The 27304-nt window shown below is 37.8% G+C and overlaps 1 protein-coding gene across 6 annotated transcripts in view; it reads left to right on the top strand.

The window, feature by feature from the left end:
* DOCK9 (dedicator of cytokinesis 9) overlaps nucleotides 1-27304 on the top strand; it is a 111107-nt gene that overhangs the window by 47770 nt on the left and 36033 nt on the right. For 3 of the 6 annotated variants that reach the window (XM_035116160.3, XM_035116156.3, XM_035116157.3), the window contains exons 3-32: nucleotides 111-200; nucleotides 1052-1134; nucleotides 1919-1988; nucleotides 3101-3196; nucleotides 3565-3699; nucleotides 6306-6480; nucleotides 6894-6961; nucleotides 9563-9637; nucleotides 9733-9873; nucleotides 10424-10627; nucleotides 10721-10843; nucleotides 12094-12176; nucleotides 12930-13052; nucleotides 13774-13853; nucleotides 13934-14121; nucleotides 14264-14329; nucleotides 15466-15558; nucleotides 16798-16921; nucleotides 17298-17419; nucleotides 17526-17612; nucleotides 18098-18187; nucleotides 19313-19428; nucleotides 19566-19635; nucleotides 19739-19864; nucleotides 21177-21248; nucleotides 21889-22035; nucleotides 23172-23255; nucleotides 24215-24326; nucleotides 24645-24686; nucleotides 26813-26991. In XM_035116160.3, coding sequence (XP_034972051.2) covers nucleotides 111-200; nucleotides 1052-1134; nucleotides 1919-1988; nucleotides 3101-3196; nucleotides 3565-3699; nucleotides 6306-6480; nucleotides 6894-6961; nucleotides 9563-9637; nucleotides 9733-9873; nucleotides 10424-10627; nucleotides 10721-10843; nucleotides 12094-12176; nucleotides 12930-13052; nucleotides 13774-13853; nucleotides 13934-14121; nucleotides 14264-14329; nucleotides 15466-15558; nucleotides 16798-16921; nucleotides 17298-17419; nucleotides 17526-17612; nucleotides 18098-18187; nucleotides 19313-19428; nucleotides 19566-19635; nucleotides 19739-19864; nucleotides 21177-21248; nucleotides 21889-22035; nucleotides 23172-23255; nucleotides 24215-24326; nucleotides 24645-24686; nucleotides 26813-26991 — 3264 coding nt within the window. The remainder of the gene's footprint in view (nucleotides 1-110; nucleotides 201-1051; nucleotides 1135-1918; nucleotides 1989-3100; nucleotides 3197-3564; nucleotides 3700-6305; nucleotides 6481-6893; nucleotides 6962-9562; nucleotides 9638-9732; nucleotides 9874-10423; nucleotides 10628-10720; nucleotides 10844-12093; nucleotides 12177-12929; nucleotides 13053-13773; nucleotides 13854-13933; nucleotides 14122-14263; nucleotides 14330-15465; nucleotides 15559-16797; nucleotides 16922-17297; nucleotides 17420-17525; nucleotides 17613-18097; nucleotides 18188-19312; nucleotides 19429-19565; nucleotides 19636-19738; nucleotides 19865-21176; nucleotides 21249-21888; nucleotides 22036-23171; nucleotides 23256-24214; nucleotides 24327-24644; nucleotides 24687-26812; nucleotides 26992-27304) is intronic. The other 3 variants (XM_035116162.3, XM_035116158.3, XM_035116159.3) reach the window with 1 other exon arrangement.

The following is a 27304-nucleotide window of genomic DNA, read 5'->3' as shown; positions in this document are numbered from 1 at the left end:
TGCTTGGTCTGAGTAGACCTTGATAGAATTGCATTGGAGGATGTAATTAGCACTTATAAATACAAATGAAAACTATTTGCAATTAATTATACTTTGATCTCTCACTAAAGACAGCAGTACTGAAACGACAGCATCGATATGTATGCTCTACAATTCCTGATAATGCAGAGAAAGAAGCTCAGAGTTTATTTGTTAAAGAGGTAATGCTTCTAGTGTATCTGCTACTTGATTTCCATGCTTTGTATTTTTAATTTTATGTTGTAGCAAGTAGAACATTCCGCAAAATGTTTTTACGTAGTTATCAACCCTAAAAGGAATGATCCTGTTGAGGGCTTTAGCTAGCTGGAACAGAAGACATGTAGTTTTGTTGAAGGCACTTGGGAGTTTTAAAAAGCTTTCACTTTTTAGCGTGTTCTGTGAAGTGGTAAAGACATTCTGACTGTACTGCTTTAAATAACCTATTCTTATCTGTTCATACATGCGTTATTTTCACAGTTTTGAATGTCAGTACTTTTTACAAGTTGAGAATTGTATGGTTTATCTAGCTGTATCATTTCACAAATAGGACTTTCAAGGGCAGCTACTAAATTAACGTTTATGAAAAATTAGTTGCTAGCATAGTCTTAGTTCTTATAATGAGTTTGACCAACATGCAAGATAAGCTAGTGTTGAAGCGAAAATAAATGAGAATTGTTATGTTAGCAGAGCATGGGTGGAGTACTTCCTCTGATCGAGGGTTGAAAAGGCTTTGCTGCTAATTTAGCCAGATTAGCAGCAGAACAAGCTAGTTGTATATTCAGATGTATATTCAGTAATATTAATTGTGATAAATTTTGTACAGTGTATGGGCGCATTTTTATTTTTTTTACTTCTTCTTACTATCCTTATTTAATGGAGAGAAATGCTTTCTCACTAATAAATCTCACCAAATTTTTAAACTGACTGTTTTAAAGGCAACAGTTTAAATAAAAAGCTTTCACACTGCTAAGAAAATCACACCGTTCTATAAAGAATCTCACTCAAAGTTAATATGTTTTCTCCTTATTTGCAGTGCATTAAAACGTATAACTCAGACTGGCATGTTGTCAATTATAAATATGAAGATTACTCAGGAGAGTTTCGACAGCTTCCAAAGTGAGTAGGATTTTCTAGGATTATACTACCTCTGTACTTGCAAAAAGATGTTTGTAAACTTTGGATAACTATTGGTGAGTGACAATTCCTTATCTTTGTGCTGCTTATGTAATGTTTGAAATAGTTTTGCCTCTCTTCCTTGCCCCCTTGAGGGTTCCTTCTGTGAACACAGAGAGCAGCACTGTAGCAGTAGGCTGTATCTGTGTGCTGCCTTAAATGCTCACATACTTTGTTAGGCACTTCTGCCTATGACTGGGAACCCTGTTCCTTCAAGATTTTCCATCACAGGGAGATTTATAGGCCTGTTGAAAAAAAGATCCTGCATGCCCTATACATGTTTGGTACATCTTCTTTGGAACTACTGAAAGGGGCTTGAGATTCCCGAGTTCCAGATGTAGGTACAAGTTACATATTTCAGTGGAAACAATGCAGGACCACAGGAGTCATTGGGCTCTTATGCTATTTCTTTGTACCACCATTGTATCTGAAGTTGCTATGGGTGGGAACACTATAAGGAATGTTAATTTTAAATGTCTTAGTTTCATTTTTACCTTTACAGTGCACCTCTGAAAATAGCAACTTGTTACATGGGAGGTACTACAAAATGGTAATAATTGGAGAGGCAAACATTTTTTGGAAGACAACAAATTCTCCTTTGAGAGGACATACTTGATGCTAACTCCATATATGTTATTTCAAGTACACATACTGTATGCATTGATCATTCATTACCTTAGTCATCCTGAACTGATTATTGTGGGACGTGGTATTCTTTTTTTCTTAGCAAAGGGACCAAATTAGAAAAACTTCCAGTTCATGTTTATGAAGTTGATGAAGAAGCGGATAAGGATGAGGTAAGCATATGACTTCTGATTTCAACTTGTCAGTTCAAACTCTTGTAATGTAATAATTATTCAGATATTCTAGCATGGTAGAGTGTCAGATGGTTATCAGAGATGTGTAAAATCTCCGTCTAAACGCAGTTTTTAGTTTGTGATGCATACCTGCTTCCAGAGTTGGCAGCTCAATAATCCTAGCGCTATTGGCAGCTCCTGCTGTAACTCTGTAACTACAGCTTCACTGTAACTCTGGTGGAAATTCTCTCAGACTATTTCTCTAATTCAAAACTAGAGAAAGTGTCATTAAATCTCTGTAGTTAAATGTGAAACAATAAAATTTTAAATAATAATCTAATATGGTGATTGGCACAACCTATCAGCATTAAGTAGTTTTTGCTTGATTCAAAAGACATTTGAAAACATGACCTGTGTGCAACTTTGATGGGGAAATGACCTGATCTACAGGAACCAGAAAGTCACTTTCTGTTATAAAATTATTGTGTAATTAGTTAGGGCATTGTCTTCTTGATTTAACAGATGGCGTGATATGAGGTACATTCAGAGTTCGTAAATTAATTCTTTATTCTCATATCCTGCCTTATTCCCTAAAGGAAACATATGTTAAAGCCGATGCAATCTTGATCTACCACAGTAGCATCAAACTGTTGACTACAATTGGCAGACAAATTAATAGGGCCCTCAAAGATGTAGAAACGTGAATTGAATTTAAGGTTGGAAAAATGAGAAACGGAGAGAAACTGAAATTGACTTATTTATCGATCTCTAGTACAAACGTACCTTGCATCCCGAACGCCTTGCGAGTCGAACATTTTGGCTCCCGAATGCCGCAAACCTGGAAGTGTGTTCCGGTTTGCAAATGTTCTTTGGAACCCGAATGTTCTTTGGAACCCGAGCGGCGTCCGATTGGCGGCAGGAGCTTCCTGCTGCCAATTGGAAGCCATGCCTTGGTTTCATAATGTTTTGGAAGTCAAACGGACTTCTGGAATAGATTCCATTTGACTTCCAAGGTACCACTGTATATATAGAACCAGCAGCTCATGATAAAGGACTGAAATACTGTATGTATCACTGTCTTATTGTAGCCTTTTCTTTTTTAAAAACCTCAGGATGCAGCATCTCTAGGATCTCAGAAGGGAGGAATTACAAAACAAGGATGGCTATACAAAGGCAACATGAACAGTGCTATCAGTGTTACTATGCGGGTAGGTTTTATCTTTTCTGCTAAACTTTCAGTGGACTGTGGTATTGCACACAGTTGCACATTGTCAATATTATTGATTTCAACAGCACTTCAGAGTGTGTAGTGCATTGTAGCATTGGGGTTGAAATCCTACTAAAGATCTGTGAAAGTGCATTTTCACTTTCTCCTCTGACAACCACTCTTCACAATGCTACAGGATGTTTCTGAAGCTGCTTTTGGGCCAGGCAATATGACCGTTCCTGTTTGGGGGCTTGCGAGCCCTTGCATGTTCCTAATAGGGTCTTTGGATTATGGTGTATGGAAATTGAGTGCTTTTTTGTGTGTTTTGTTAGTTTCATATTTTTAACGTGACTACTTTCTCATAACTAGTCATTCAAAAGAAGATTTTTTCATCTACTCCAACTTGGTGATGGATCATATAACCTAAATTTCTACAAAGATGAGAAAATATCAAAAGAACCAAAAGGGTCAATATTTTTGGATTCCTGCATGGGAGTAGTCCAGGTAAGCAGAGAATTATACTGTTTAATATGTTGTTTCAGTATTGTACAAACTTAAATCTATATGTTCCTTTTATCTCTCTTCAGTACTTTTGGAGTGGATAAATAGGTTTAGGAGGCAGTCATAAATAGATATAGTAGGTTGTTTACCTCGTTAAACACACTGTCTTACTTTTGAATATACACAATTGCTCCCTCAGTGCATAATGAATAATAGGGATGATCTAAAATGATAAACATAGTGTTTCTGTGCTTTTAGTGAGCAAATAGTTTAAAATAATGTGTGCATTTTTTATTTTAAAAAATCAGTAATGGTAGCACAGTTCATATCAAGATTTTCAAGGAGTGCTCTGTTTTTATATAAAACAATCAAGAAATATTGCCACTAAGTGTTTTGTTGGTTGCTGCTGTCAACTGATTATTTGTGATTATCTGCTGACTTAGGTTTTATGCCTCTGGAGTTAAGAATGGAAAAATAAATAAATCACAGAATGGAATTTAAGATTGCATGAAGATCTAATAGAAGCACAAACAGTGCTGCAATATGACTGTAAAATGTTTTGCATAACTTCTTGTGTGGGATATCAGTTGTAGGAGCTTCATCACATTCATAGCTGTACTCCCAAATGTTTTCACTTGACCTTTCCGATATTAACTTCTTTTTTAAAAAAACAACCACCCTTTGAAGCAAAACATAACGCAAACTCCAAGTCTAAATCTTGCCAGTAACAAATGTCAAAAATGGGTTGTTTGCAGCTGTGTTTTGCTCAAAGAACACTATGGACTTGTTCTGGTGGAACAAACTTGGAAACAATTGGGTTCTTGAATCTCTCCTAGTGATTATTGCATTTCAGTCATAATGGCAATCATACATTCTTACAAATTGCTTTGCAGCAGTATACATCTTTTGCTTATATTTTGTAGTATTCTAGTTATGAGTCGAGGACGTGCCACCCGCTTAGAGATAAATAAGACACAAGGACACATGTATTTTAGGTTAATGGGCTAAATAAGGCCACAACTTTATTAGTTATAGCATGTGAGTGGTATTGGCTTAGGCATTGAATCAAACAATCTATACATGACTCCACCCTGCTCAGTGGGGAGTCGAGGGTTAACAACCAGTGGGAGGAGGTTGTTGATGCAAATACAACTGGAAGCTTCCCCTGACGTCACCAGGGGTCGTGCCATGGCCCTAGCAACCACCAGGGCATCGGACAGGATCCACGACCGCCGGATCCCTTTAATGGAATACCCAAAAGGTGATGGCCACAACCTGCCCTCCAACACACCACACATATTCCAATACCTAACTGCCAATACCAGAAAAGTTGTGATGAATTGCTACAAGGTAGGCAAAAAAACCAAGAGGCTGGTGCCAATTTGCCAAATGGATAAAAATTCCTACCAGAGCCTAGGGCTTGCTGATCAGAAGTTTGGCGGTTCGAATCCCTGCAACAGCGTGAGCTCCCGTTGCTCGGTCCCAGCTCCTGCCAACCTAGCAGTTCGAAAGCACGTCAAAGTGCAAGTAGATAAATAGGTACCGCTCCAAGCGGGAAGGTAAACAGCGTTTCCATGCGCTGCTCTGGTTCGCCAGAAGCGGCTTAGTCATGCTGGCCACATGACCTGGAAGCTGTACGCTGGCTCCCTCGGCCAATAATGCGAGATGAGCGCCGCAACCCCAGAGTCGGTCACAACCGGACCTAATGGTCAGGGGTCCCTTTACCTGTATGTATGTATGTATCATAGCTGCCAAGTTTTCCCTTTTCTCACGAGGAAGCCTATTCAGCATAAGGGAATTTCCCTTAAAAAAAGGGATAACTTGGCAGCTATGGTATGTATGCATTCATTAATGGTCCCATGTGTGCCCCTTTGGGACCCACAATAATTTTCTCCACTCCAGACAGTTGCTATGTCCCCTCACTGCTTACATAGTTGATTCATAGTCCATAGCTTTAGAGTCCTCTTCTGACCTGCAATTCATTAATTTACTCTTAATCGTGGTGTCCACAGTGCAGTAATTTTTATTGAGCTGTAAGGACTAGAAAAGTTTGATTTTCAAATGAAGCCTTGCACTTGCTTGATGAAAATAGCTGCTTCCCCTCTTATTTTCTTCCCCATTCCCTTCCAAAATGTTCAGAGGCATGCACACAGATATTATATATATTAAATAAATTAGTTATTTATCTTAACTATTATACAACAATTCATACAATAATTTAATCTAAAAACAATTCTTACCTTGGCTCTACATCATCCTATATCTACACATTTCATATTTGTTTTGATTGCTATATGTTTAGAGCTACACACCAAAAATTACACCGTGCCTAAAACATATGCTTAGATTTAATTCTGTGAATGTGAAGCTAGAATCCTTTCCCACTTGCCAAGAATAAGCAATCAAAAAGGGTGTCAGAAAGTTAACAAGTTCTGCAAGCTCCAGGGATGTTGAACATGTTGAACATGTTTATGCACTATACTTTTCTCCACTTAAAACGGTTACATTTGCCCAATGCTTATACTGTATATGTGTGATGACCTCAGATGACAAAATAAATAAACAAATCCATTGTAGGTAACATGTTGATATCCTTTATTATATTGCAGAACAACAAAGTCCGGCGTTTTGCCTTTGAGCTTAAAATGCAAGACAAGAGTAGCTATCTTCTTGCAGCAGACAGTGAAGTAGAAATGGAAGAATGGATTGCAACTCTAAATAAAATTCTCCAATTAAATTTTGAAGCTGCAATGCAAGAAAAAAGAAATGGAGACTCTCATGAGGGTAAATGCAAGTTACGTTTGCTCAGTAATTTAGAAAATGTGATTCACTAAAATAAAGATTTGTAAGGATTTGTGGCTACTAAATACAATATAGTAACTACACACTTCACTTTATTCAGCCACTGCATGAAATACTTTTTTTCTTTGTGCAGCTGCTAGGTAATTTGGTGATGACTAAACTGTGAACCATTTTATTTAGGGAGTGCTTAGAGTATCACGGTAAAAAGCAGCTGCTCCATTAGATGGTACCTAGGATAGAAAAAAGTATTGAGGGAATTGCTGATTACAGCAAAAACATCTCAAGTTAGAATTTGCCTTCTCCATATTTCAAGTTAATCCTTACAACATTTTGGTTATAGCACTTTCCTAAAGTGATTGGTGAATTTTTATAGTTTCACGTTTTAAAATTTCCAGATGATGAGCAAAGCAAGATGGACAACTCCTCATCCAGTATAGATAGCTATTTTCCTGAAAGTGCCAAGGTAATGTTGAGCTGACTGTGTTGCAATTTGATTTATGATACCTTCACAGCATAAATGTTCTTTTGCAGAATGTATATCAGACAAATATTTCTGAAATAGTTATTTAATAGTCTCTAAATCTTACAAAGAGGTTAATGTGGTTTTACCCTCCGTTGATAACCAAAACCACCCCAACACAAGTTGCATTTTTGCACGTTTATACCACTTATACTGAATAATGTAATGGGTGGACTAGTCCGTGAATTTTAAGTAAAGCAATCTATGGAGGCTCAACTGTAAGATGGATGATAGTTTCCAGTATCAGATCTGTAATTCATCAACTAAAGCCTCTGTGCTCTGCCATTTTCTTTTTTTGCTGCTTAAAATTATTCACTTTTTTTAAAAGGTAGCATTCCCTGCTCAAAAACAGACTTCTTGTTCTGTCTGTGCAATGGAAAGATTGAGGTTTTAAGATAAGCTTCTCTGTGCCATCATGAGTGTGCCTAGATAACAATATGCTGGCCTTGAACTTCCTAAAATAAGACAAATAAAACTTACTTATCTAACAGTGCTTGGTGATTCCAGACACTGGGTAGCAAGATCAGTGAGAAAGAGAGGGAGTAGAGCCACATTAGTAGCATTCTTCATAGAATTGCACTTCCTTGTAGTTCCTCCTACTACAGAAAGTTGCTCCCTTCATCCAGTATGAATTTAACAAGCATAAACTAATAATCTATCTGTGATAGATTGGACTACATTTTGTTAATTTATTGAAGTTAAGCTGGATATAAAACTTAAAGTGTAAAGAATTCTAAAATTTGTACTTTTTAAAGCACATATACTGTAAAATAGGAAATGTTTTGGTTTATAGGCAATAATTGAGATTTGGCTCCTCCTTGAAAGTCTGAACACCTGCTTATTATATCTAATCTTAGTGCCACAAATGCAGCTTCCTGTTTCCGTGAATGCTAGAATCTATTTTGGCATCTATGTTTTTCTTGTATGCTGTGTTCCCCTGCCTTCCAGGGGCTGTGCACTTTTTGTTGCTATTTACGATCAGCTTATTTTGTTTTGTTTTAGAACCTCTCCAGAATATTCCTGAGTGCTGTGAACTAGGCTCTAATGTTCACCATCAATCTGTTAGCTATCTTTTTCTATACAGAAACAAATCTACATTTTACATAGGAATAGAGAATCTAACTGTCCAGATGTTGTTGAGCTCCAACTCTTATCCTCTTCTATTGGCCATACAGAGGATTTAATGGAGTCCAACAGCATTTGGAGAGCATGTACAGGTGTCCCATCCATGTCTTAAGCATTCTCAAAAGTAACTCAATGTGTGCCCTATGTATTTTGGATGCTTTCTTGTTTAGTTTAGTTTAGTTTAGTTGTTTTCTTTTTAATAAACTTTGCAGCAGAATTTCCAATGGTAACATGCTCTTCTCATATGTTCTTCTCTTCATTTTCACAAAGTATCATTGCAGGGGTTTTTGCAGAGTTCACTGTGCCATCCTAAATCTTAGTGTAGTGCCAAAATCTCCTGTCACAGTCTTCTTCTTTATTTTTGAACCAATTATTTTTGAACCAAAATAATTCTAGACAGGATGTATGTAGGTCAGGAAGGTTGTGTTTTAGTACAAAAATAACTGAAAAGTAGTTCTTGCAAAAATAAACTTTATTCCTGGAGAACTGTGCAGAACTGAATATGTTGCCACATGTGAAAGTTTGCCCCATTGTTGCACTGTAAACTTTGGCTCAATGACTTGATACTTCCTCTTCATTTTATTAGTTTTTCTTCTCATAAGAACAGGCAGCCTTTCTGCACTACTTCCTTAACCTTGGCACTTGTTACGGTGATTCCTTTTCAACTTTTTGTTTTTCAACTGCTCACACTCTTGATATACCTGATATACCTTTCCATACTTTGCAATGTAAGCAAATATGTATGCTTCAGGGTTACAAAATCTCTGGGGATGTACTTTTGGAAGCACCCACTTGGATTGTGTCTGGGTAACAACAACAACAATAATAAAGTAAATAAATAAATAAAAATAATATATTATTTATACCCTGGCCATCTGCCTGGGTTTCCCAGCCACTTTGGGTGGCTTCCAACAAAATACTAAAAATACAAACATCAAGCATTAAAAACTTCCCTAAACAGGGCTGCCTTCAGATGTCTTCTAAAAGTCAGATAGTTGTTTATTTCCTTGACATCGGGTGTCACTACCAAGAAGGCCCTCTGTCTGGTTCCCCAGGGAGGGCATTCTCTGTGGCATACCCTAAGCTTTGGAACTCCCTCCCCACAGAGGTGCATATGGCTCCTTCATTATACAGCTTCCAGTGAATGCTGAAGATGCACCTCTTTACTCTGGTTTTTGACGCTTTAGATGTACATTTTTAGGATCCACTTTGCTTCTGAGATTTTATGTTGTTTTAATCTGTTATATTTGTGAGAACTCTGTAAAATGGTACCAATTATTCCCTTTTCTGTAGAAATATTTCATAAGTAAACTATTGTTTACTGCAAAGAAAAATTGTAACATGTTTACAGTTAAAGAAACAACCTTTTGTGTTTGTAGTAAAAATCCTGTTTTAAAATATTAACTTATTATTTTGCAGAGTTCCAGAGATTCTGAAATCAAATTCAAAAGTGAAAGCAGAGTTAAACTCTTTGCATTGGATCCAGATGCACAGGTTAGATAATTTGGTAGGAAAAGAAAATTTTAAAGAAATAATTATTCTTTTTTGGCAAGTGAGACATTGTTTTCTCTCTTCTATTTATCTTAAAGAAACTTGACTTCTCTGGTATTGAGCCAGAAGTAAAACCATTTGAAGAGAAGTTTGGGAAGAAGATTCTGGTGAAGTGCAATGATTTATCTTTCAATCTGCAAAGCTGTGTGGCTGAAAATGAGGAGGGACCAACAACAAATGTAAATACTTCTGAGAGTTCTCAAGTCCCTTGATGTTGGAATGATGAATCAATATCATGTCTAAATCCCCCCCTTCATTTACCCCCTTGATATATTAATGGATGTTTAGAGAAAACAAAAAAATGAGGGACATAATTGCACCTGCAGATGTTTGTCAAGAGTCTATGAGCCAGCCCAGGAGCAGAATGAATGGCTATTGCCAGCAGAAAGAGAGAAAAGAGGAAAGGCAAAAGTTGTGCAGAACTTCATGAGTAATTGTTAGTTGTTGATTTATACCAAACATGGTAGTGTCATATTATAGTGTGGATTTTTGTTATTGGATAAAATACATTTTCCTAAAAGAGAGCATAAAATCTTTACGTATTCGGTGGTATAAGGTATTTGGATCTCTAATTTATAGAGGTTCTAAGATACAATTCTAACACATTGAATTTATAAAGTAAAAGTCACTGTATAATATAATAACTGCTCTTTCTATGTCTCAATTATCAAGTACCCCTTATTTCTTTGCCTGATGGCCATGTTTACTGTTGTTTTTTTAAATGCCCAGGTAGAGCCATTTTTCATAACGCTGTCACTTTTTGATATAAAAGATAACCGGAAGATTTCATCAGATTTCCATGTGGATTTGAATCATAGCACAGTGAGGAATATGCTAGGTAGTGCATCTCAACAGGTATTAAATGACAGCAGTGATTGCTTACATCGGATTCCAGATATTATTCCAGAGATAATGTTACAATATCCCAAACAGGTAAGGAATAAAGAAGTCACTATTTCCGCTTCTTTGCAAAATAAAGACCTCTATTTTCATTTCAGTGTCAATAAACCAAGCATTTATTTTCAGGGAATATTCTCAGTGACATGTCCACATCCTGATATATTTCTAGTGGCCAGAATAGAGAAAGTCCTGCAAGGGAGCATTACCCACTGTGCTGAACCATATATGAAAAGTTCTGATTCTTCTAAGGTATACTATTGACTATTTGACATCCCATTTGTAAGTCTCAGTTTGTTTGCGATGCCATAAACACTGGAGTATTAAAATGTAGTACATATATTCAAGGCAAATGAACTTTTCAGGGTCAAAGATCAGATCAGATTCTGAATCATTTGTTAAACATGAAAGTTCAAAATGTGGTGCAATATCTCTCTTGAATGTTATGGCTCAGTGCAGACATCAGAAACCAGATCTTCTCAGCTGTGGTTTGGAGATACACTAGGGGCTTTCAGTTCTGTTCCTTCTCCCTCTTTTCTCCCTGCTTGCTTGAAAGTTCAATCTTTCACTTCCTGGTTTTTTCTAATCATAATTCGCTATGACATCAGAGCTGGAGAACTGTGGTTAGTACCTTGCTATCAAACCTTCATTTGTTGACCCACTTCAAACCTTCCATAGTCAAAGGCACCAACATAACAAAAGTAGTAATAAACAAGAAATAAATAATTTTAAAAATACACAACCAAGCTGAACAATTTCCAAATAAATCACTATATCTAAAGTGAAGATACAAAAAACTAAGCAGCAAACAATAACAGCAACACCCCAACCCAATAATCTGTTCAGCAGCCCCAGCTTTTGTAGCTGAAATCAGTCAGGGCCCCGCAGAACTTGAGCTGACATACAAAATTTCACTCTGATTTCCCTAGCTCAATTCAGACATTATAAACCTGGTCCTCCAAATCATATTTGGAAACTTAAGAACATACCACTGGCTCCTCACCATTTGTGTGTAAGATTCCTCTTCCCCTTTGATTTTTTCCACCTATAGTTTGTTATGTTGTACTTATGTATTTTTTTGTGTTGTAAGCCGCCTTGAGCATGGTTGGAAGTGTGGAAAGGCAGCATACAAATAATACCATATATATGCATTTTAATAATCAAGTAAAGTAACAGAAATGGGAAAGGGAAGGAGGGAACCAAGGTACTTTGTGAGAATAATTATAGCACATATAGATTTGTATGTGTCTTGTTTCATACTGTGTCTTGACTACTATTGTGAGTAATAGTGTTAAAAACCTAAAATCTTCACCAGTTCCATCCAATCCAAAATTCCCAGTCTGGGACAGGACCTTCTTGTGGTCCTGTCAAGAAGAATATCATGAAGGATGGGTATTTGAGATAAGTCATTCTCAGTGGAAGTGAGGTTAAATAAATTAAATAAATAAATAAACCAAATGTTATTTTATCAAAAACTTACATATTTCTATTATCACTTACAGGTTGCTCAAAAAGTTCTGAAAAATGCAAAGCAGGCATGTCAGCGGCTAGGACAGTACAGAATGCCATTCGCATGGGCAGCTAGGTAAAAACTGAGGCTATTTTTCTTCAAAGTGTATTAATTTGTGTGCCTTTACATTTTAGTCAAAACTCAGTTTAGTATTTGGGACAGAATTCTTTGCACTTGGTGGGCAAGGCTAAAGTCACTCTCAGCCTAGTGCATTTAAGTCAAAGGACTTGGGAAAAACCAGATACTATTTTAGAAAAATACATTGTGTAGGTTAGGAGTTCCCATACTGTGCTCTGTTAACCACCAGTGGTCCTTGAGCTTTATTCAGGTGGTCTGTGGTGTTTCTGTGAATTTGTGGCTGAGAACACAAATTCACTGTATTAAATATTCATGCTGATTTTTAATTGTTTTTATTGCTTCTTGTTGTATTTTATTTCATTACAATGTGCATTCTACAGCATTCAAATTATAGTCAATAAAATGCATTATATAAGAAATAAAAGAACCACTAAAAGTACAATTTTAAAAAATCATGCCGCTTCTTGCTCAATGCATTACAGTTGCTGCAACATGCAGAAAAATCATTAAGTAGTCTGCCAAGACCCTCAGCAATTTTCAAATGCTCCCTGGGGAAAGAAGTTTGGGAACCACTGGTGTAGGTAGTAATATGTATTGTTACACAACAAATTTTGGCTTCCTTTCTTTGTGAGCATTTATGCATATTTCAGTGGATCAGAGTTTGCCAATCTAATTTCAGGATGTCAAGCGTTCACTTTTTTCTCTGTTTCATTTTGTAATGAGATTCTTATATAAGAGTTCATGTTTCAGGACACTGTTTAAGGATGCATCTGGGACACTAGACAAAAATGCACGATTTTCCGCACTCTACAAACAAGACAGTAACAAGCTCTCAAATGAAGACATGCTTAAATTGTTAGCTGATTTCAAAAAGTGAGTACTGTACATATTTATTATTTAGAATACTTACACCCTGCATTATTCTCCTTGAGGGCTGTTAAAGCAGCACCTGACACCTTTGTTATATATCTTTAGGCGCCAGGTAGAAACATTCCTTTTCTCCCAGGCTGAGTCTGCAGCAAGCTTCCTTCCATAAAGAAAACAATCTGAGTATGAGTGGAAGTGCTTTCTACTCATGCAAGTACAACTTCAGAGCCAAATCTGTTTTCACATACATCTGTCAAGTGCTTGCTGTTTATTATGGCGGGCGGAGGCACTAAAGAAGGCCTTAATGAATGCCATCATACCATTGGCTCTAGGTTGACCTCTCCTGTTTTAAGGTTTCGGTTAAATGGGTGCTGTGGAAGAATGAATACTTTTTTTTACAAACAGATTATAGGTGAAAAGTCTGGACTGGAGTCAGTGGTCAGTACAGCTGTTCTTGTCATAAGGCTAAAAAAGTCAAGTCTGTGAGGATCAAATCGTCAAGGGAAGTTGCTAAATTGGACTTGATGTGGTTTCAGCGAAAAGCTGCACAAATTTAGGAGATATAAGTATTGCCAAGGAATGTAGTGTTTGCCTATTTCTCTGGGGGAAAGACTTTGTCATGCTTTCCAAGCCTTTTGGGGTGTTTCCTTTCCTATTTGAGTTCTGTATTTTATCCATCCCTAGTGATTTTTCTCTTGAGTCACTTTGTTTTTTCCTTCTTCCATAGACCTGAAAAGATGGCCAAGCTACCAGTTATTTTAGGAAATCTAGACATAACAATTGATAATATTTCTCCAGACATCCCAAGTAAGTATAGAAAAGTACTTTTAAATAGCTAAAAAGCATTTTTCCTTCAATTTTTTTATTGGTTTTTAATATATTTTCAGATTTTGTTAGCTCATCATACATTCCCATGAAACAGTTTGAAAACAGTACCAAGACAGTAGTAACGTTTGAAGTAGAGGAGTTTGTTCCCTGTATACCAAAACACACTCAGCCTTTCACCATCTACAACAATCACCTTTATGTTTATCCAAAGCACTTGAAATATGACAGTCAAAAGTCTTTTGCAAAGGTGAGTTAATGGGCCACTAATAACATTCAGATTCAAGACCAAATTGAATCTGAATTGAATTTGGTGTTCTTTCCTGGAAGTTTTGGTTGCTTGTCTGGCACTTCTTAGGAAAAACAAAAATCTTTATATGTGCTCTTTTTAGGCAAGAAATATTGCAGTTTGCATTGAATTCAAGGATTCAGATGATGAAGATTCCATACCTCTAAAGGTTTGTTGATCTAACTTACAGATACAGTATTAACTCGCTGCTTATTATTCTGCGCAGGTAAGGTGTCCTCAAGTAGGAACTCGACCTCCCCCTAGTGATTGAAGGCAGGAATCAGTTTGCTTCAGAATAAGTTTATGGGCTTTTCAGTTAGATTGAGTATAACATTTCCTTTAGTAGGGCTTTTTGTACTTGTAGACAATATTGAGTATGTGATCCTTCTGATGATTTCAGTGAAAAAATAGAGTACTGATTAATCAGACATGCTTTTCTCAGTAAAGTAATATACAGAGTATGTTTTAATCACAGCTGCTACCTAATTTTGGTTTATGTGTCACTTACATTTGAATATAGTTTCTAGATGATACAGTGCCATCACATATATATGTGAATTTATAGAATAACGTAGGCGAAAAGACAGGAGCTTATGGTCTAAAATCGTAGACATCAGTCTAGTTGCATTAAACAACTATATAGTTCTTGTGTAGTTGACATACATTGAGTGGGAGCATTGGTTGATCTAGGCCCAGGACTATCTACTTTGACTAAAATCAGTTCTCTAAGGCATGGGTGGAAACCTTGGGTCCAGGGGGCAATGCACTTCAGTATGCCCCTCAGGACTCTTCCCTACCTATCCTCAGGCCTTCTCTACATCCTCCTCATGTGCTTTTGCCTGGTTGGAATGTGACCTTGAAACACGATAACACTTCTTGTTTACCTAATGGATATTTGTGTGTGTGTGTGTGTGTGTGCGTGTGTGTGTGTGTGAGAGAGAGAGAGAGAGAGAGAGAGAGAGAGAATTATGAATGGCTGGAATGTGGCCCACCTTAAAATATAAGAGTCAGATCAGTTACTCCCATATGCAGCCCCTGGAGGTTTTCCCAAGAGGAAATGTGACTCTTGGCTGAGAGAGTTTCTCCTGCTATATAAGGTATCAGGCAGATAAATTTTCCAGCCCTGCTACCTGAGATCCTTTCACTAGGCTGTATTTTGGCATATTGCTGCAAGTGTTTTGTTTATTGGATATTGTGATTGGAAGTTCTCTTTGGATTTTTTAACAGGACTTCAAAAAAATTTCATTCATGTTCTTGACCTAAAATACAATAGAGTAAGTCTTTCTTTTGTTATTTTATTTTTAGTGCATCTATGGCAGACCCGGTGGATCAGTATTTACAAGACAAGCATTTGCTACAGTTCTGCATCATCACCAAAACCCAGAGTTTTATGATGAGGTAACCAATTGTACACTTGCCAATTTCCAAAAACATAGTGAAATGAGAGTTGATCTGGTTCCTTGAATTAGAGCGCAACTGTCTTAATAAATTTATCAGGTAGCCGTAGGCAAACTAGTATCTGTCTGCCTCCGTTTCCTTCTTACAGTCCTGTTGTAGGCATACCTGGAATCATGCATGTTAAGCGCTTTGAGTGTTTAGCAAAGTATAGTAAAATAGTAACTAGTAATAAATCAGTGGTGGCTCTGAATGGTTTCTTGACTACTTTGGAGAAATTGCTTGCTGCCTTAAATGACAGTCCTGTCAGAAGCCCTGGATGATCCCTGGAACAGAAAAATGAACAGAGAAACATTTTGGAAGATAGTAGGGTGAGATGGTATAATTTCTCTCAGGTGAAATCTACACACATATAAAAACCGTTCTGAAAATGCTTTTTAGAAAAAGTGTTTTAAAAAAATAAAAAATTCCTTCAGTAGCACCTTAAAGACCAACTAAGTTTTTATTTTGGTATGAGCTTTTGTGTGCATGCACACTTCATCAGATACACTGAAACATTGAATTTTCCATAAGGCTCACCATCGCCATCTAGTGTCACATTGTATATTGCACACTTAAAACGTTTTATTTGTAGCTGTATAGCTGAGTCCCAAGGAAAATAGGTCTCAAAACTGCCTCAGATATACATATGGAAAAACATTGTCATTGGTACATCTCAGGTTAAAATTCCTCTACACATATGAAGCTAGAATTCTGTTGGATATAATTGTTCTAGTTCAGCCTTGTTGCATATTTAAACTCACATATTCACTTTTGTAATTTAATTAGAACTTTTAAGGGTAGCACTTTGCTACTGTACTTTAATACTGTACACTTAAGATTATATTAAGCTGAAATCATGCAAACTAGTCAAAATCTGTACAGTATATGCTACCCATTCCATTTTAGATAGCCCTGACCTAATTCATTTGACCATACAGTGCATGAAGTTCACTGTGTGTATTTCTTTGCATGATCACAGCAGCTACCTCCACTGAAATGATTCTAGAGTTTCACATATATCTGTCTTTTTTTAAAGTGCATATAATCCACTTTTCACCAATTGCTCCCAATGTATGATCTCTTGTTCTAAATCTTGCTTTAATTGCATTGAAAATTATTTACTATATGTACATTTTATGAGGCATACCACTACACAATTGGGAATATTATCTGAAGCCAAACTTATGTTTTTCTTCTTAGATCAAAATAGAGTTGCCCACACAGTTACACGAAAAACATCATTTGTTGTTTACCTTCTACCATGTCAGCTGTGATAGTTCAAGCAAAGGAACTACCAAAAAGAAGGACATAATTGAAGCACAAGGTATGATGTTCTGTGTTGAATTCAAAGTCTGATACTCATTTCATAGCTTCTGAAGATTTATCATTAAATCTACCATTTTCTTGTTGCTGGGTTACAATAAAAAGAGTCCAATGCTAAATATATTTACTGACTTTAATAGCATTTTTAGAGAAAAAAGTCAATTGCTTTTTGAAATTGAAATTGCACTCTAACTGCTGTAGATAAAAATGTGTGCTTTGTTCCATTAGTTAGAGCCCTTCTTACATGTTTAACAGGATTTTAGCAGAGGAAGTATAAGACTCACCAAGTCTTGCTAGATGAGGCTGTGTTGTGTTATGTTATATTATGTACTTAAGGTGTGAATATTAGAAATGTTTTTTCTTTGCATTTCTTGTAGTTGGGTATTCTTGGCTTCAGCTGTTGAAAGATGGAAGAGTAGTGACAAATGAACAACATATCCCAGTAGCTGCATACCTTTCATGTGGATATCTCAACAATCAAGAACCTGGCACGATCAAAGTAAAAAAAACAGCAACAACACAATAATGATTGATTATTTTATTATTGTGTAATAATAGTATTTATGTAATATCAACATTATTTTAACTTTCTTCTCTATATACAGCATTCTGGTTCTGAAATTAAATGGGTAGATGGAGGCAAACCACTGTTAAAGATTTCAACCCATCTGGTTTCCACTGTATATACACAGGTAGGCTATTCCACTAGAGCTTTTTACCACATTTTTTTAGTTGATTGTGCTGTTAGATGGTACATAACTGGAGGGCAGGATGACAAAAGTCCGCATTCAGTGATGGTATGGCTGAGTTGGAGTGGGGGGTGGGGAAGAGAAGTGAAAAATAATTTTTGGTCTTCTGGTGCATATTATAAAATATTTGCTATTAAAGCACACCAAGCAAGCAAAAGCAAACTTCATAAGCTTTGGCTGTGAGATTACTGTTGCTCCAAGAATCAGGAGTTTTATTTGCTGAGAATTCCGTCACATTGCTTTATTCTTTTCAAGCTTAACTTTGATGGATGCTTGAAAGGAGGAACATTTTGGTCGTATTTAGAGTGGATTTCTTTTATCTAGAGGTAGTGACATTTGCAATGGCACATTTGCAATGGCACATTTGATCAATTCAATTTGAATGATGTATTAATTGACTTAACCTGTTTTTGTCGTTCTTTTCCTAGGACCAGCACTTAAACAATTTCTTCCATTATTGTCAAAAAACTGAGTCTGGAGCTCAAGCCTTAGGAGTTGATCTTGTAAAGTATCTTAAGGTATATAATTTATACCATGGCTTGCTAGTGTAGAGATCATACTAAATTATAGTTAATCTTCCTTAATTGTGGCTTGACATGTAGCCTGAATTTGAGTCTTCCTGTGGTATGCCACAACACAACATGGGGGGAGGAAGTGATCACGTGTAACTAGCGCATACTTTAGACTTCCTTTGTATTTTAGCCATACTATTATATTTTGCCATGTAAAATATGCACATTGCAATGTTGTGGCTGCAAAATATTTTCAACATTTAATCAACATTTATTTCACAAATGTTTTGACAAGTATTTTAACATGGCAGCATTAGCCACTATCATATTTGTCAGAGGACCTTCCTACAGGGAAGCTTCCCCCCATCCTGCTGACCAGCACTTCGCCCAATGAGAGCAGCAGCAGTGGGTCAGGTGGGAGGAATGACAACGTTAGCGGGATGGAGGAGGCAAGGCTCAGTGATGTGGGAGAGCCCTTGCACCGCCTTGACCAGCAAGTGGAGGGGAACACGTAGCTCCTTCCGGCGCCCGAATTAAGGCGCGCCACCAAACCTAAGGTCGGGAGGAGGCATTTCGGGGTGCCCAGGCTCTTATGCTGGTCACGCAACAGGAAACGTCCACTCCCGGATTCTGCGAGTGACTTGGAGGTCATGTTTTCTGCTATCTCTGCACTGTACGCACAATAAAACCTTTAAAGACAAGCACGGACTTGGGCGTCTTACTCAAGAGTAGCCGCAACAACACCATTACAATATTGAACACATGTCACCTTATCTCATGATGCTTTTGTGCTCATTTCAGTATTTGCTGCTGAATTGCTATTTAATAATGTATCCTGTATATGTATACCTTCAACTCCCAATGCGCTCTCTCATTTACCCCATCTGCTTGAAATCTGACAGGCTATGGAATAGCATCAGATGTTGCATAGGAAACAATTTACTTATATTCTTAGATTTCCCCGTTTCCTCCTAGAATAAGTTATGTATAAGTTCTGTTATTTCAATAGAACTTGCTTCCGAGTAAAGTTTCTGAGGATTGTTAGCTTTACACTTCTGAATTTTTATTTTTTTAAAGTACGTGTTGCTTCTCATACAATTCTAATTTCATTTTATTATTTTCTTAATTTAGAGTCTTCATGCTATGGAGGGCCATGTGATGATAGCTTTCCTGCCTACTATTTTAAACCAATTGTTTAGAGTCCTTACTAGAGCAACCCACGAAGAAGTTGCCGTGAACGTGACAAGGTAAGCATTTTGATGCAACAGTCCTAGTACATTTAATCACCTAAAAAGCAATTTTGGGGTATTAATTTGCCAAGGTTGTTCTAATTTTTGTCAAAGTACTTTGCAATGATATTTTATGCTCACTTCATTTTATTTAGAGTTATCATCCATGTAGTTGCCCAGTGTCATGAAGAAGGGCTGGATAGCTACTTGAGGTCCTATGTCAAGGTAGGATTCATACAAAAATGCTTTATCAAAAATTGTACCATTAACATCTGTAATAATTACTCCTGCATTATGCAAAGCTAATTTCACTTTTTTCCTTGCCAAGTATGCTTACAAAGCAGAGCCTTACATTGCTACTGAATATAAGACCGTACATGAAGAACTTGCCAAATCCATGACAACAATCTTGAAGCCATCTGCTGACTTTCTCACAAGCAACAAGCTGTTAAAGGTATATATTTGGGGGGGGGGACATTGATTGCTGCTTTTGTTGGTATTACCTATTTAACTGTGCAGGGTTGTTCTATAACCAGATTGGAGTCTTTAGTGCTGCTGAGACATTGCTTTTCCATAAAGTGGGATTTAAGTGGAGATTCCACACTGTACTTAATATACAGATATATTATCCGGGACCTACCCTTCCTCATGGCTATGAACCTTCTATAATGTTTGCTCACAAATAAATTCTGTTCAGCAAAGCCCCTTTCCAGTGCTTATAAGTGTCTTGTTTGCAGGACCTACCTCTTTTCTCTTTTGTTCCTTTCTGATGATTATAACTAGGGGATTACTGTCTGTTTTGGCTATCACAGCCTAGGACTTCCATCAACCTTGACTAATGGTTTTGTAACTTTCTTTCTGATTTTGCATTTTATTTTAATAGCTATTGCTATAAAATCCAAATCCTAAATAAACTCCTCCTTAGTCCTTTTTTTGCAATAATTCATGTAGTTCTCCTTACAAAACTTCTTGCAACCCTACAAGCGATGTCACTTGGTTACAATTGTCTTTCAAATATATCATAAATTTCTTCTGATATTTCAGGAAAGTCTGGTCTTGCTGGTTCTGAATATTCCCAGTTAGTTTCGCCAACTCGGCATAGTCCATCAGTTTCATCTGCTACAAATTATCCATTTCTTTACATTGCTTTTCTTATATCCTTTCAGTTTAAGTGAAACTTTTTGAATGGCAGTTAAGTTACTATTCATTACTATTCCGTCAGCCACAATTGACAGGAAGCAATCAACTGAGCAGGACCTGCAAAGAAGAAACTTTTAATTAAAAGCTTAGGAGACCTAAAAAGTCTCAATAGCACTTTGCTTGTACTGCAACTGCATGCTATTGCAAAAGATAAAAATGGAGGCAAATCCACTCCACGGCATGGTGGGGAGGAGTTGCGGTGGATCACATGACCTCCCCCTCCCCTCCGGGGGGGCGGGTACGTTTTTCCCGCGCCGCCCGGGGGGATCCCAGCCACGTCATCCATTGGCCAGCCAATCAGCTGGCTGGGGGCGTGGCCGGGCCCCGTTTAAACTGCCATGCGAGCCGAGAGGCTCCCTCTTGGCTCACACTCTTAATCTATAATAATAATCTATTATAAAAGATATAAAACACGAGGAGACAAGACGGAAAAAGCTGGACTGCAACAATTTGACAAAGAGTGAAAAACCCATTTAACAATAATCCCATTAACAATAAACATTTCATATATTACAGGTATAAATGGACTGCTTGTATAATTTGTTGATTTTGTTTTGTTTTAATAGTACTCCTGGTTTTTCTTTGAAATTCTAATCAAATCAATGGCCCAGCATCTGCTAGAAAATGCTAAAGTAAAGGTACGTATAATATTCTGAAGAGGCTTAGTAAACAGCTAGCCTCTTAGTCTCCTTCATTCTAGGCACTTCCAATTGTTTGCTGTATGAAAACGGAACAGTGCATAAGTCCAATTATTTCTTTAGTGCAGCCTTCCACAACCACCAGCCGCTTCCACAACCTCCCAACCATCAGCCCCAGCCAGCCTGGCCAGTTTATTTTTATATTTTTGTAACATATGAATGAGTATCAAACATAATTATATAAAATATGTTCCTGCTCTAAATAATCTTAACAGCACACATTTTATTAGAGCCAATGTGAAATAGTTGTGCTTGACATAGTCCAGAGAGACAGAAGTCGAATGCCACACTCACCTGTGAAGCTCGCTGGATGACTTTGGGTTGGTCACTATATCTTAGTTTAACATACTTCACAGGATTGTTGAGAGGATAAAATGAGAGGGGGAAAGAGAACCACGTGTGCTGGAGAAAGGGCAGGATATACCGGTAAATGTAGTTAATAATAAACAGATGCCAGTGATTTTCAGAAACTTTTTTTGTCTTTTGCTCTTGGCTTGAGTTTTTAACTACCAATTCTCAAACACTGGGTAAGGGTAAAAGGATAATTTTGTCAAATTCTGTTGGTTAATTTTTTCCCTAGTTGTTACGAAATCAGAGATTTCCAGCATCTTATCATCACGCTGTAGAAACTGTAGTAAACATGTTGATGCCACACATTACTCAGAAGTATAAAGATAACCCAGAAGCTTCAAAAAATGCAAACCATAGCCTTGCTGTCTTCATAAAAGTGAGTATGGTTCTTTGTTGGCCTTTCTTGAAGAAGGCTTCACTTAGTCAACATAGCAATACCTGAAGTGTTACGAAAATTTCTCTTTGGCCCACAAGCCAATCTTGGCCTGGCAGGAGGTCTAATTTGCCCCAAACCATGCCCCTGAGGTCAGCTACTGGGTGGGTGGGAGCACATTGTTAAAGGGAACAGTCAGAAACAAAACTTTACAAGCTCTTGCATTGTGTTTGTGAGAGGAGTGCTTTTTCTCAGCTGATCTGCAAATGCAGGGGGAAGAAACCAGCTTTTTGCAAATTGGCTTTGAGAGGGACCTCTCTTGCACACGTTGATGCCTGCAAAATGCCAGCTTCTGTGCCCCCACCTCCCCATGGGGAGGGGGGAAAAGAACCACTTTGCTAGTCATGTGTTTGATGCTTTGGGAAGTATTGAACACAGGGCTAGCAACCTCCTATGTGCAGTAATCCCGAGCACCCAACAGCCACCAGGCTTGGGAACCCTAAGCAAGGGATTTTGACAGGTAGTTGGGTGTGCCCCACCACTGTCTTAGCAATTGCTCATGCAGAACTCAAACTGATCTTAAGCTTTTCTTTTCTCTCATGGTCAACATGATGCAGCAGGTTTAGAAGGCAATAGCTGGCAATCTCTCTCCCCTCCCCACCCCCAATAAATTGGCATATGAAAGAATAGTATGTGTCAAGAAAACAGATAATGTAAATCTTTGTGATTGAAGCTGATTTTGAATGTTATGCTATTAATTATAGATAGTACTGAGATGATAGAAGGTGCAGCACTTTTGAAATAAAAATCCTGCAGTTTTGGGATATTTTGCCAGTTATTGATCCTGGAATAATAGTGAAGACTCTGAATTCATAGTCTCTCATCATAAGTGGTTATATACAATAAAAACTTGTTTGAAATGTGGTGTACAATAAGTTCAGGTGAGATTATTAACTCTTTGATTTAATTTAGAAATATATAATTTATGAGTCATGTATTAAGCACCTGATGTTTGACATCTGAATGCTGCTTTAGGCTAGTTTAGTTTTTATAGATTTTTCTTGTAAATAGCTATAAAAATAGAACTTACTAGCTACTATGCCTTTAGAATGCTCTTGTGACTTTTTCTGCTTTTGCAGAGATGTTTTACCTTTATGGACAGAGGATTTGTGTTCAAGCAAATTAATAACTATATCAGCTTCTTTGCTCCAGGAGATCCAAAGGTACTGTATAGCTTTGTTGTAAGAAATTGTGTTGCCATTGCCATTTTGGTGTTTTTTTTGGGGGGGGGGTTGTCCCAGGTCCCCAGCTTACCTAGAGAACGCCATTTGGCTCCCTGTGTGGGCAGAGTGGGTGGAAAAGGCTTGTCCTGGATGTGATCCCCTCTGCAGCTCTGACTGACTCATAGCACAGACAGGTCTTCCATGGGGAACTAATGTGAGTTCCGCTTGGTTGATTGAGGAGCAGAGCCTGGCAGTTTAACCCTACTTACCACTGAGCAGCTCTGCTTAAGGGATCTTGGACTGTTGCTTTCTGCCTAAAACAGAGCTCATAGATAGCATGAATCCTAGTTTGCCCGAGAGGCCCACTGGACGTGCCCACACCCAGATTGCCCTGTACTCAGGCCAACTCCTCATTTCTGATTGAGTTCTGCAGATAGGGCTGCACAATGGATAGTTCCTTGTCCTCATAGACCAAGCCCAGTTTGCTGTAACCAGTAAAAGTTGTGACCTTGTTACACCCATGAAAGGTTTGTGTCTGTAACTTTGTGTCCTGTAACTGGATAATATTGTATGGGCAGTGATTTTTTCTTAGTTGCAATATTTAAATACATTTCCAAAGCAAAGCTTGCTTGCTTTTTGGTTTCCAAGAATATCTTATCTCAGAAAGCAGGCAAGATCTCACCATGTGTAAGCTGGAAATCGGTTAAACAAAAAGATATGCTATATTTCATATTTCTAATAAAATTAGAAAAAAAGAGCCGTCATGTTATCAGAACATGTGTGTCCTTGTATGAAAACATTTTATGGAAATCAGACAGTGTGCTGTTTGTTTATTGGGTCTTAGCTATCCTTTCAAAGAACTGAAACCAGACATTAGAAATCTTTTTGCTTGCTTATTGAATTTAAATACATTAATTTTGTTAAACAACCAATTTTATGACTTCAACATATTTTTGCAGACCCTCTTTGAATTCAAATTTGAATTTCTCCGGGTAGTATGTAATCATGAACACTACATTCCTTTGAATCTGCCTATGCCTTTTGGAAAAGGCAGGATTCAGCGATATCAAGGTAAATTCACATTTGAAAAGTTAATTTGACATTGTTGTCTTGTAAGAAAAACCTTGACATCTAATGTGGCTTGATACATGTATATTGGGGTTCTTTAATTGTGAGATGGAGATTTTATTTCAGTCTCCTCTAATTTTCACCAGTTTGTATAATAAAGTGATAGAGTGAAAGCAGATAGGTAAGTAATGTAGTTCTGGTGTAACATACACACACTGAATGTCTCATTAGCATTGTTTCTTTGTGTTGTCTCAAACCAGAAAAGCTATTTGTTACTTATTGGTTTTGTCCTACTTTGCTTCTTTTTTTCCTTTGAATTAGCTTTTCTTTCACCAACAGTGGAATCCTATGACACTCCTATAGGTAGGTGTGGAGTGTGCTGCTTGATCCTAGACTGACTTTCTAATTTAAAAACCATGGTGACTTGTGCAAAAAGGAAGAATGTGCAGTAATTCCATTTGTGAGTCATGCTACACTGCTATAGATAAAATAAAGCTTTTAAAATAAATTTGACGTGCTTATTTGGAAACAAAGTGAAAATGCATGAACATGTCACTATAAATTGATTGAAAACATTCCAGAGCTTTCATCTTGCTAGTACAAGCCAGAGTATCAAGAAACACTTCTTTTCTTTCAGTTGTCCTGTGGCTTGCATGGATGCTTCAAGCTTGTGTGTATTGAATAGCAGCTCCCCTGCACTGCATTGCAGAATCCTCTTGATACAGAAAGGGTTTTCAAAAGTATTTTGTGATGTGGCCTTCTACTCAAAGGGAATAAATTTCCTCTGGGTATGCCCATGCCCATGTCCTCTTTGGAACCTGTTTTGTGTCAGCAAGCTTTGCTGATGCTAATTGTGGAGCAGCAGGGGTGGGATTAGTTGTGAGCCTTTTTTGAGTGACTATGGGGTAGTTTGCAATGAATCACATACCTAACTTTCTCCAGCAGTAATAAATATTAAATGATCCTTTAAAGCGAAATTTCAAGTTCTCAAAATTCAAAAGGACTCATTCAGTCTTTTCACCTACTGGATGTATTCTATACACATATGCACCCTGGTGGTGTCATTGGACCAACAGAATGTTATTATTATGCATGAAGCGAGGCACACAAATATAAAGGCCCGGCCTTCTAAGGACATATTAATTCTGGTGTCTCCAAAAGCTGCCTCATCAGCCTCTTGTTGTCTACAATATGCTGACACAGATGGTAGACGCTCACTACAGCTGGAGTCATAGGGGATGTTTTCTTCCTGCTTTTCTTCTGTTTCACAGTGCTTAAGCAAAATAAGGCCTTTTCCACCATTTTCCAAGTTCTATTTACATTTCTTTAGATGTATTTCCTGGAAATATCTGTGTCTAATCCATCACATTCTAGGGGCAGTGCTTGCATTTTTTCCAACTAAGAAAAGGAAGGCTAGCTAGCTGTGTGTCCAGTTCTTGGACTAAATAAAAAAGTAATATTAAAAACAAGAAGTTTGATACTACAAGTGCCACTGAATTACTAGGTGTGCCATTGGTTGTTTTCTTTTTAAAAATGCATGTATAGTTTTGTCACAGATACCTGACCTTTTGCTTGTAGTCACCCACACTTGCTTGGTTTTAGCAGAACATATTTGTGCGAAAGTGTGATTGTCTGAAAATTATTTAAAATGCATAAACGTTGCTCTGTGGCCATATAAAGCATGAAAGAGATTGACTTTCCACCAGTTGAGTTCTTTTCCAAGAGTTCATATTTAGTCAGTAAGCCACCATGTACTCAAGAGAGTAAATTACTGAATTACTGTCTGTACCAGTGACTCTCCATTTACAGGGGGCTTCCGTTTTGAGCCACCATGAGCATATGCGGAATCACATAAAATAGAGAGCACCCTGGCGAGTCCTCCTGGCTCAGCAGGAGGAGACCTACTCCAGAGCCCAAAGAGGGAGGGTCTCCTCGTGAGCTGGAGGGGCTGCAGGGCTTTGTTGAGATGCTCAGCCTTCCCATCCTCTTTGGGCTCTGGGAAGGGTCTCCTTATGAGTCAGAGGCTTGTTGAGGCTGCTCAACAAAGCCTTCCTGCCCCTCTGGCTTGTGGGAGCCAGAGGGATGGCAGGGCTTGGTTGACCAACCTAGCTGGCGTGCATGGGGAAGCTTCTTCGCCATTCATGTCAGCTGTGGAAGCTCCGCCATCCCTCCAACTCTGTTGTCCAGGTGATCCCCATTTCCTGGTACCACTTCTGGGTATCTGGCACTGTGTGTGCACATAGTAGTGTGCAAATAGAATCCGCGTAAACTGGGAATGGCCTGTAAATTCATTACTGCTTAAATATTTTCATTTTTAGTCTTTGCTCTGGTTATAAAAAGCAAAAGAACCATCTATAGATACACTATTTTGTTTTTCTAATAAATGAGGACATGGAATATAATGAACATTGTGGTGCTTCCAAATGGCAATGGATTGCATCTTTCTGTATTAGAATATACCCTTTCTTAACTGTGGTGTTTGCTTTCAGACCTTCAGCTTGACTATTCCTTATCAGATGACTTCTGCAAGTATCACTTCTTGGTAGGACTGCTGCTGAGGGAGGTGGGAAATGCACTGCAAGAGTTCAGAGACATCCGTCAAATTGCAATCAGTGTTTTGAAGAATTTGATGATAAAGCATTCTTTGGATGACAGATATGTTTCCAGGGTAAGTGTATTTTCAGAAGCTTTTTCAGTTATATTAAGCACGGAAGTTTTTGTGACTTTGGTCCTAAGAAAAGTTAATTTAAGGACGTGAACTGAAGAAATGTTTTATATCCCTTCTTCCTTATTGTAGCCGCCTGTGCCCCATGAGAATCCTCTGTGGAGGAGGTTGAGGGGCTCTCCTGAACAATGTGGGATGTGGGTATATGGGACTATTAGGAATCCCATATTAGGCTGCAATTCACAGATAAATATCACATTCCCATCCTTCTCCCAACAGGCCTCCATGCCCTGTCCCCACATTGTTCAGGAGGGGG

This window comes from Zootoca vivipara, chromosome 4 (assembly GCF_965207765.1).
Source record: "Zootoca vivipara chromosome 4, rZooViv2.hap1.1, whole genome shotgun sequence".
Classification (NCBI taxonomy): Eukaryota; Metazoa; Chordata; class Lepidosauria; order Squamata; family Lacertidae; genus Zootoca; species Zootoca vivipara.
The sequence above is the reverse complement of the archived record's forward strand: the minus strand, read 5'-3'. Positions and strand labels throughout refer to the sequence as shown.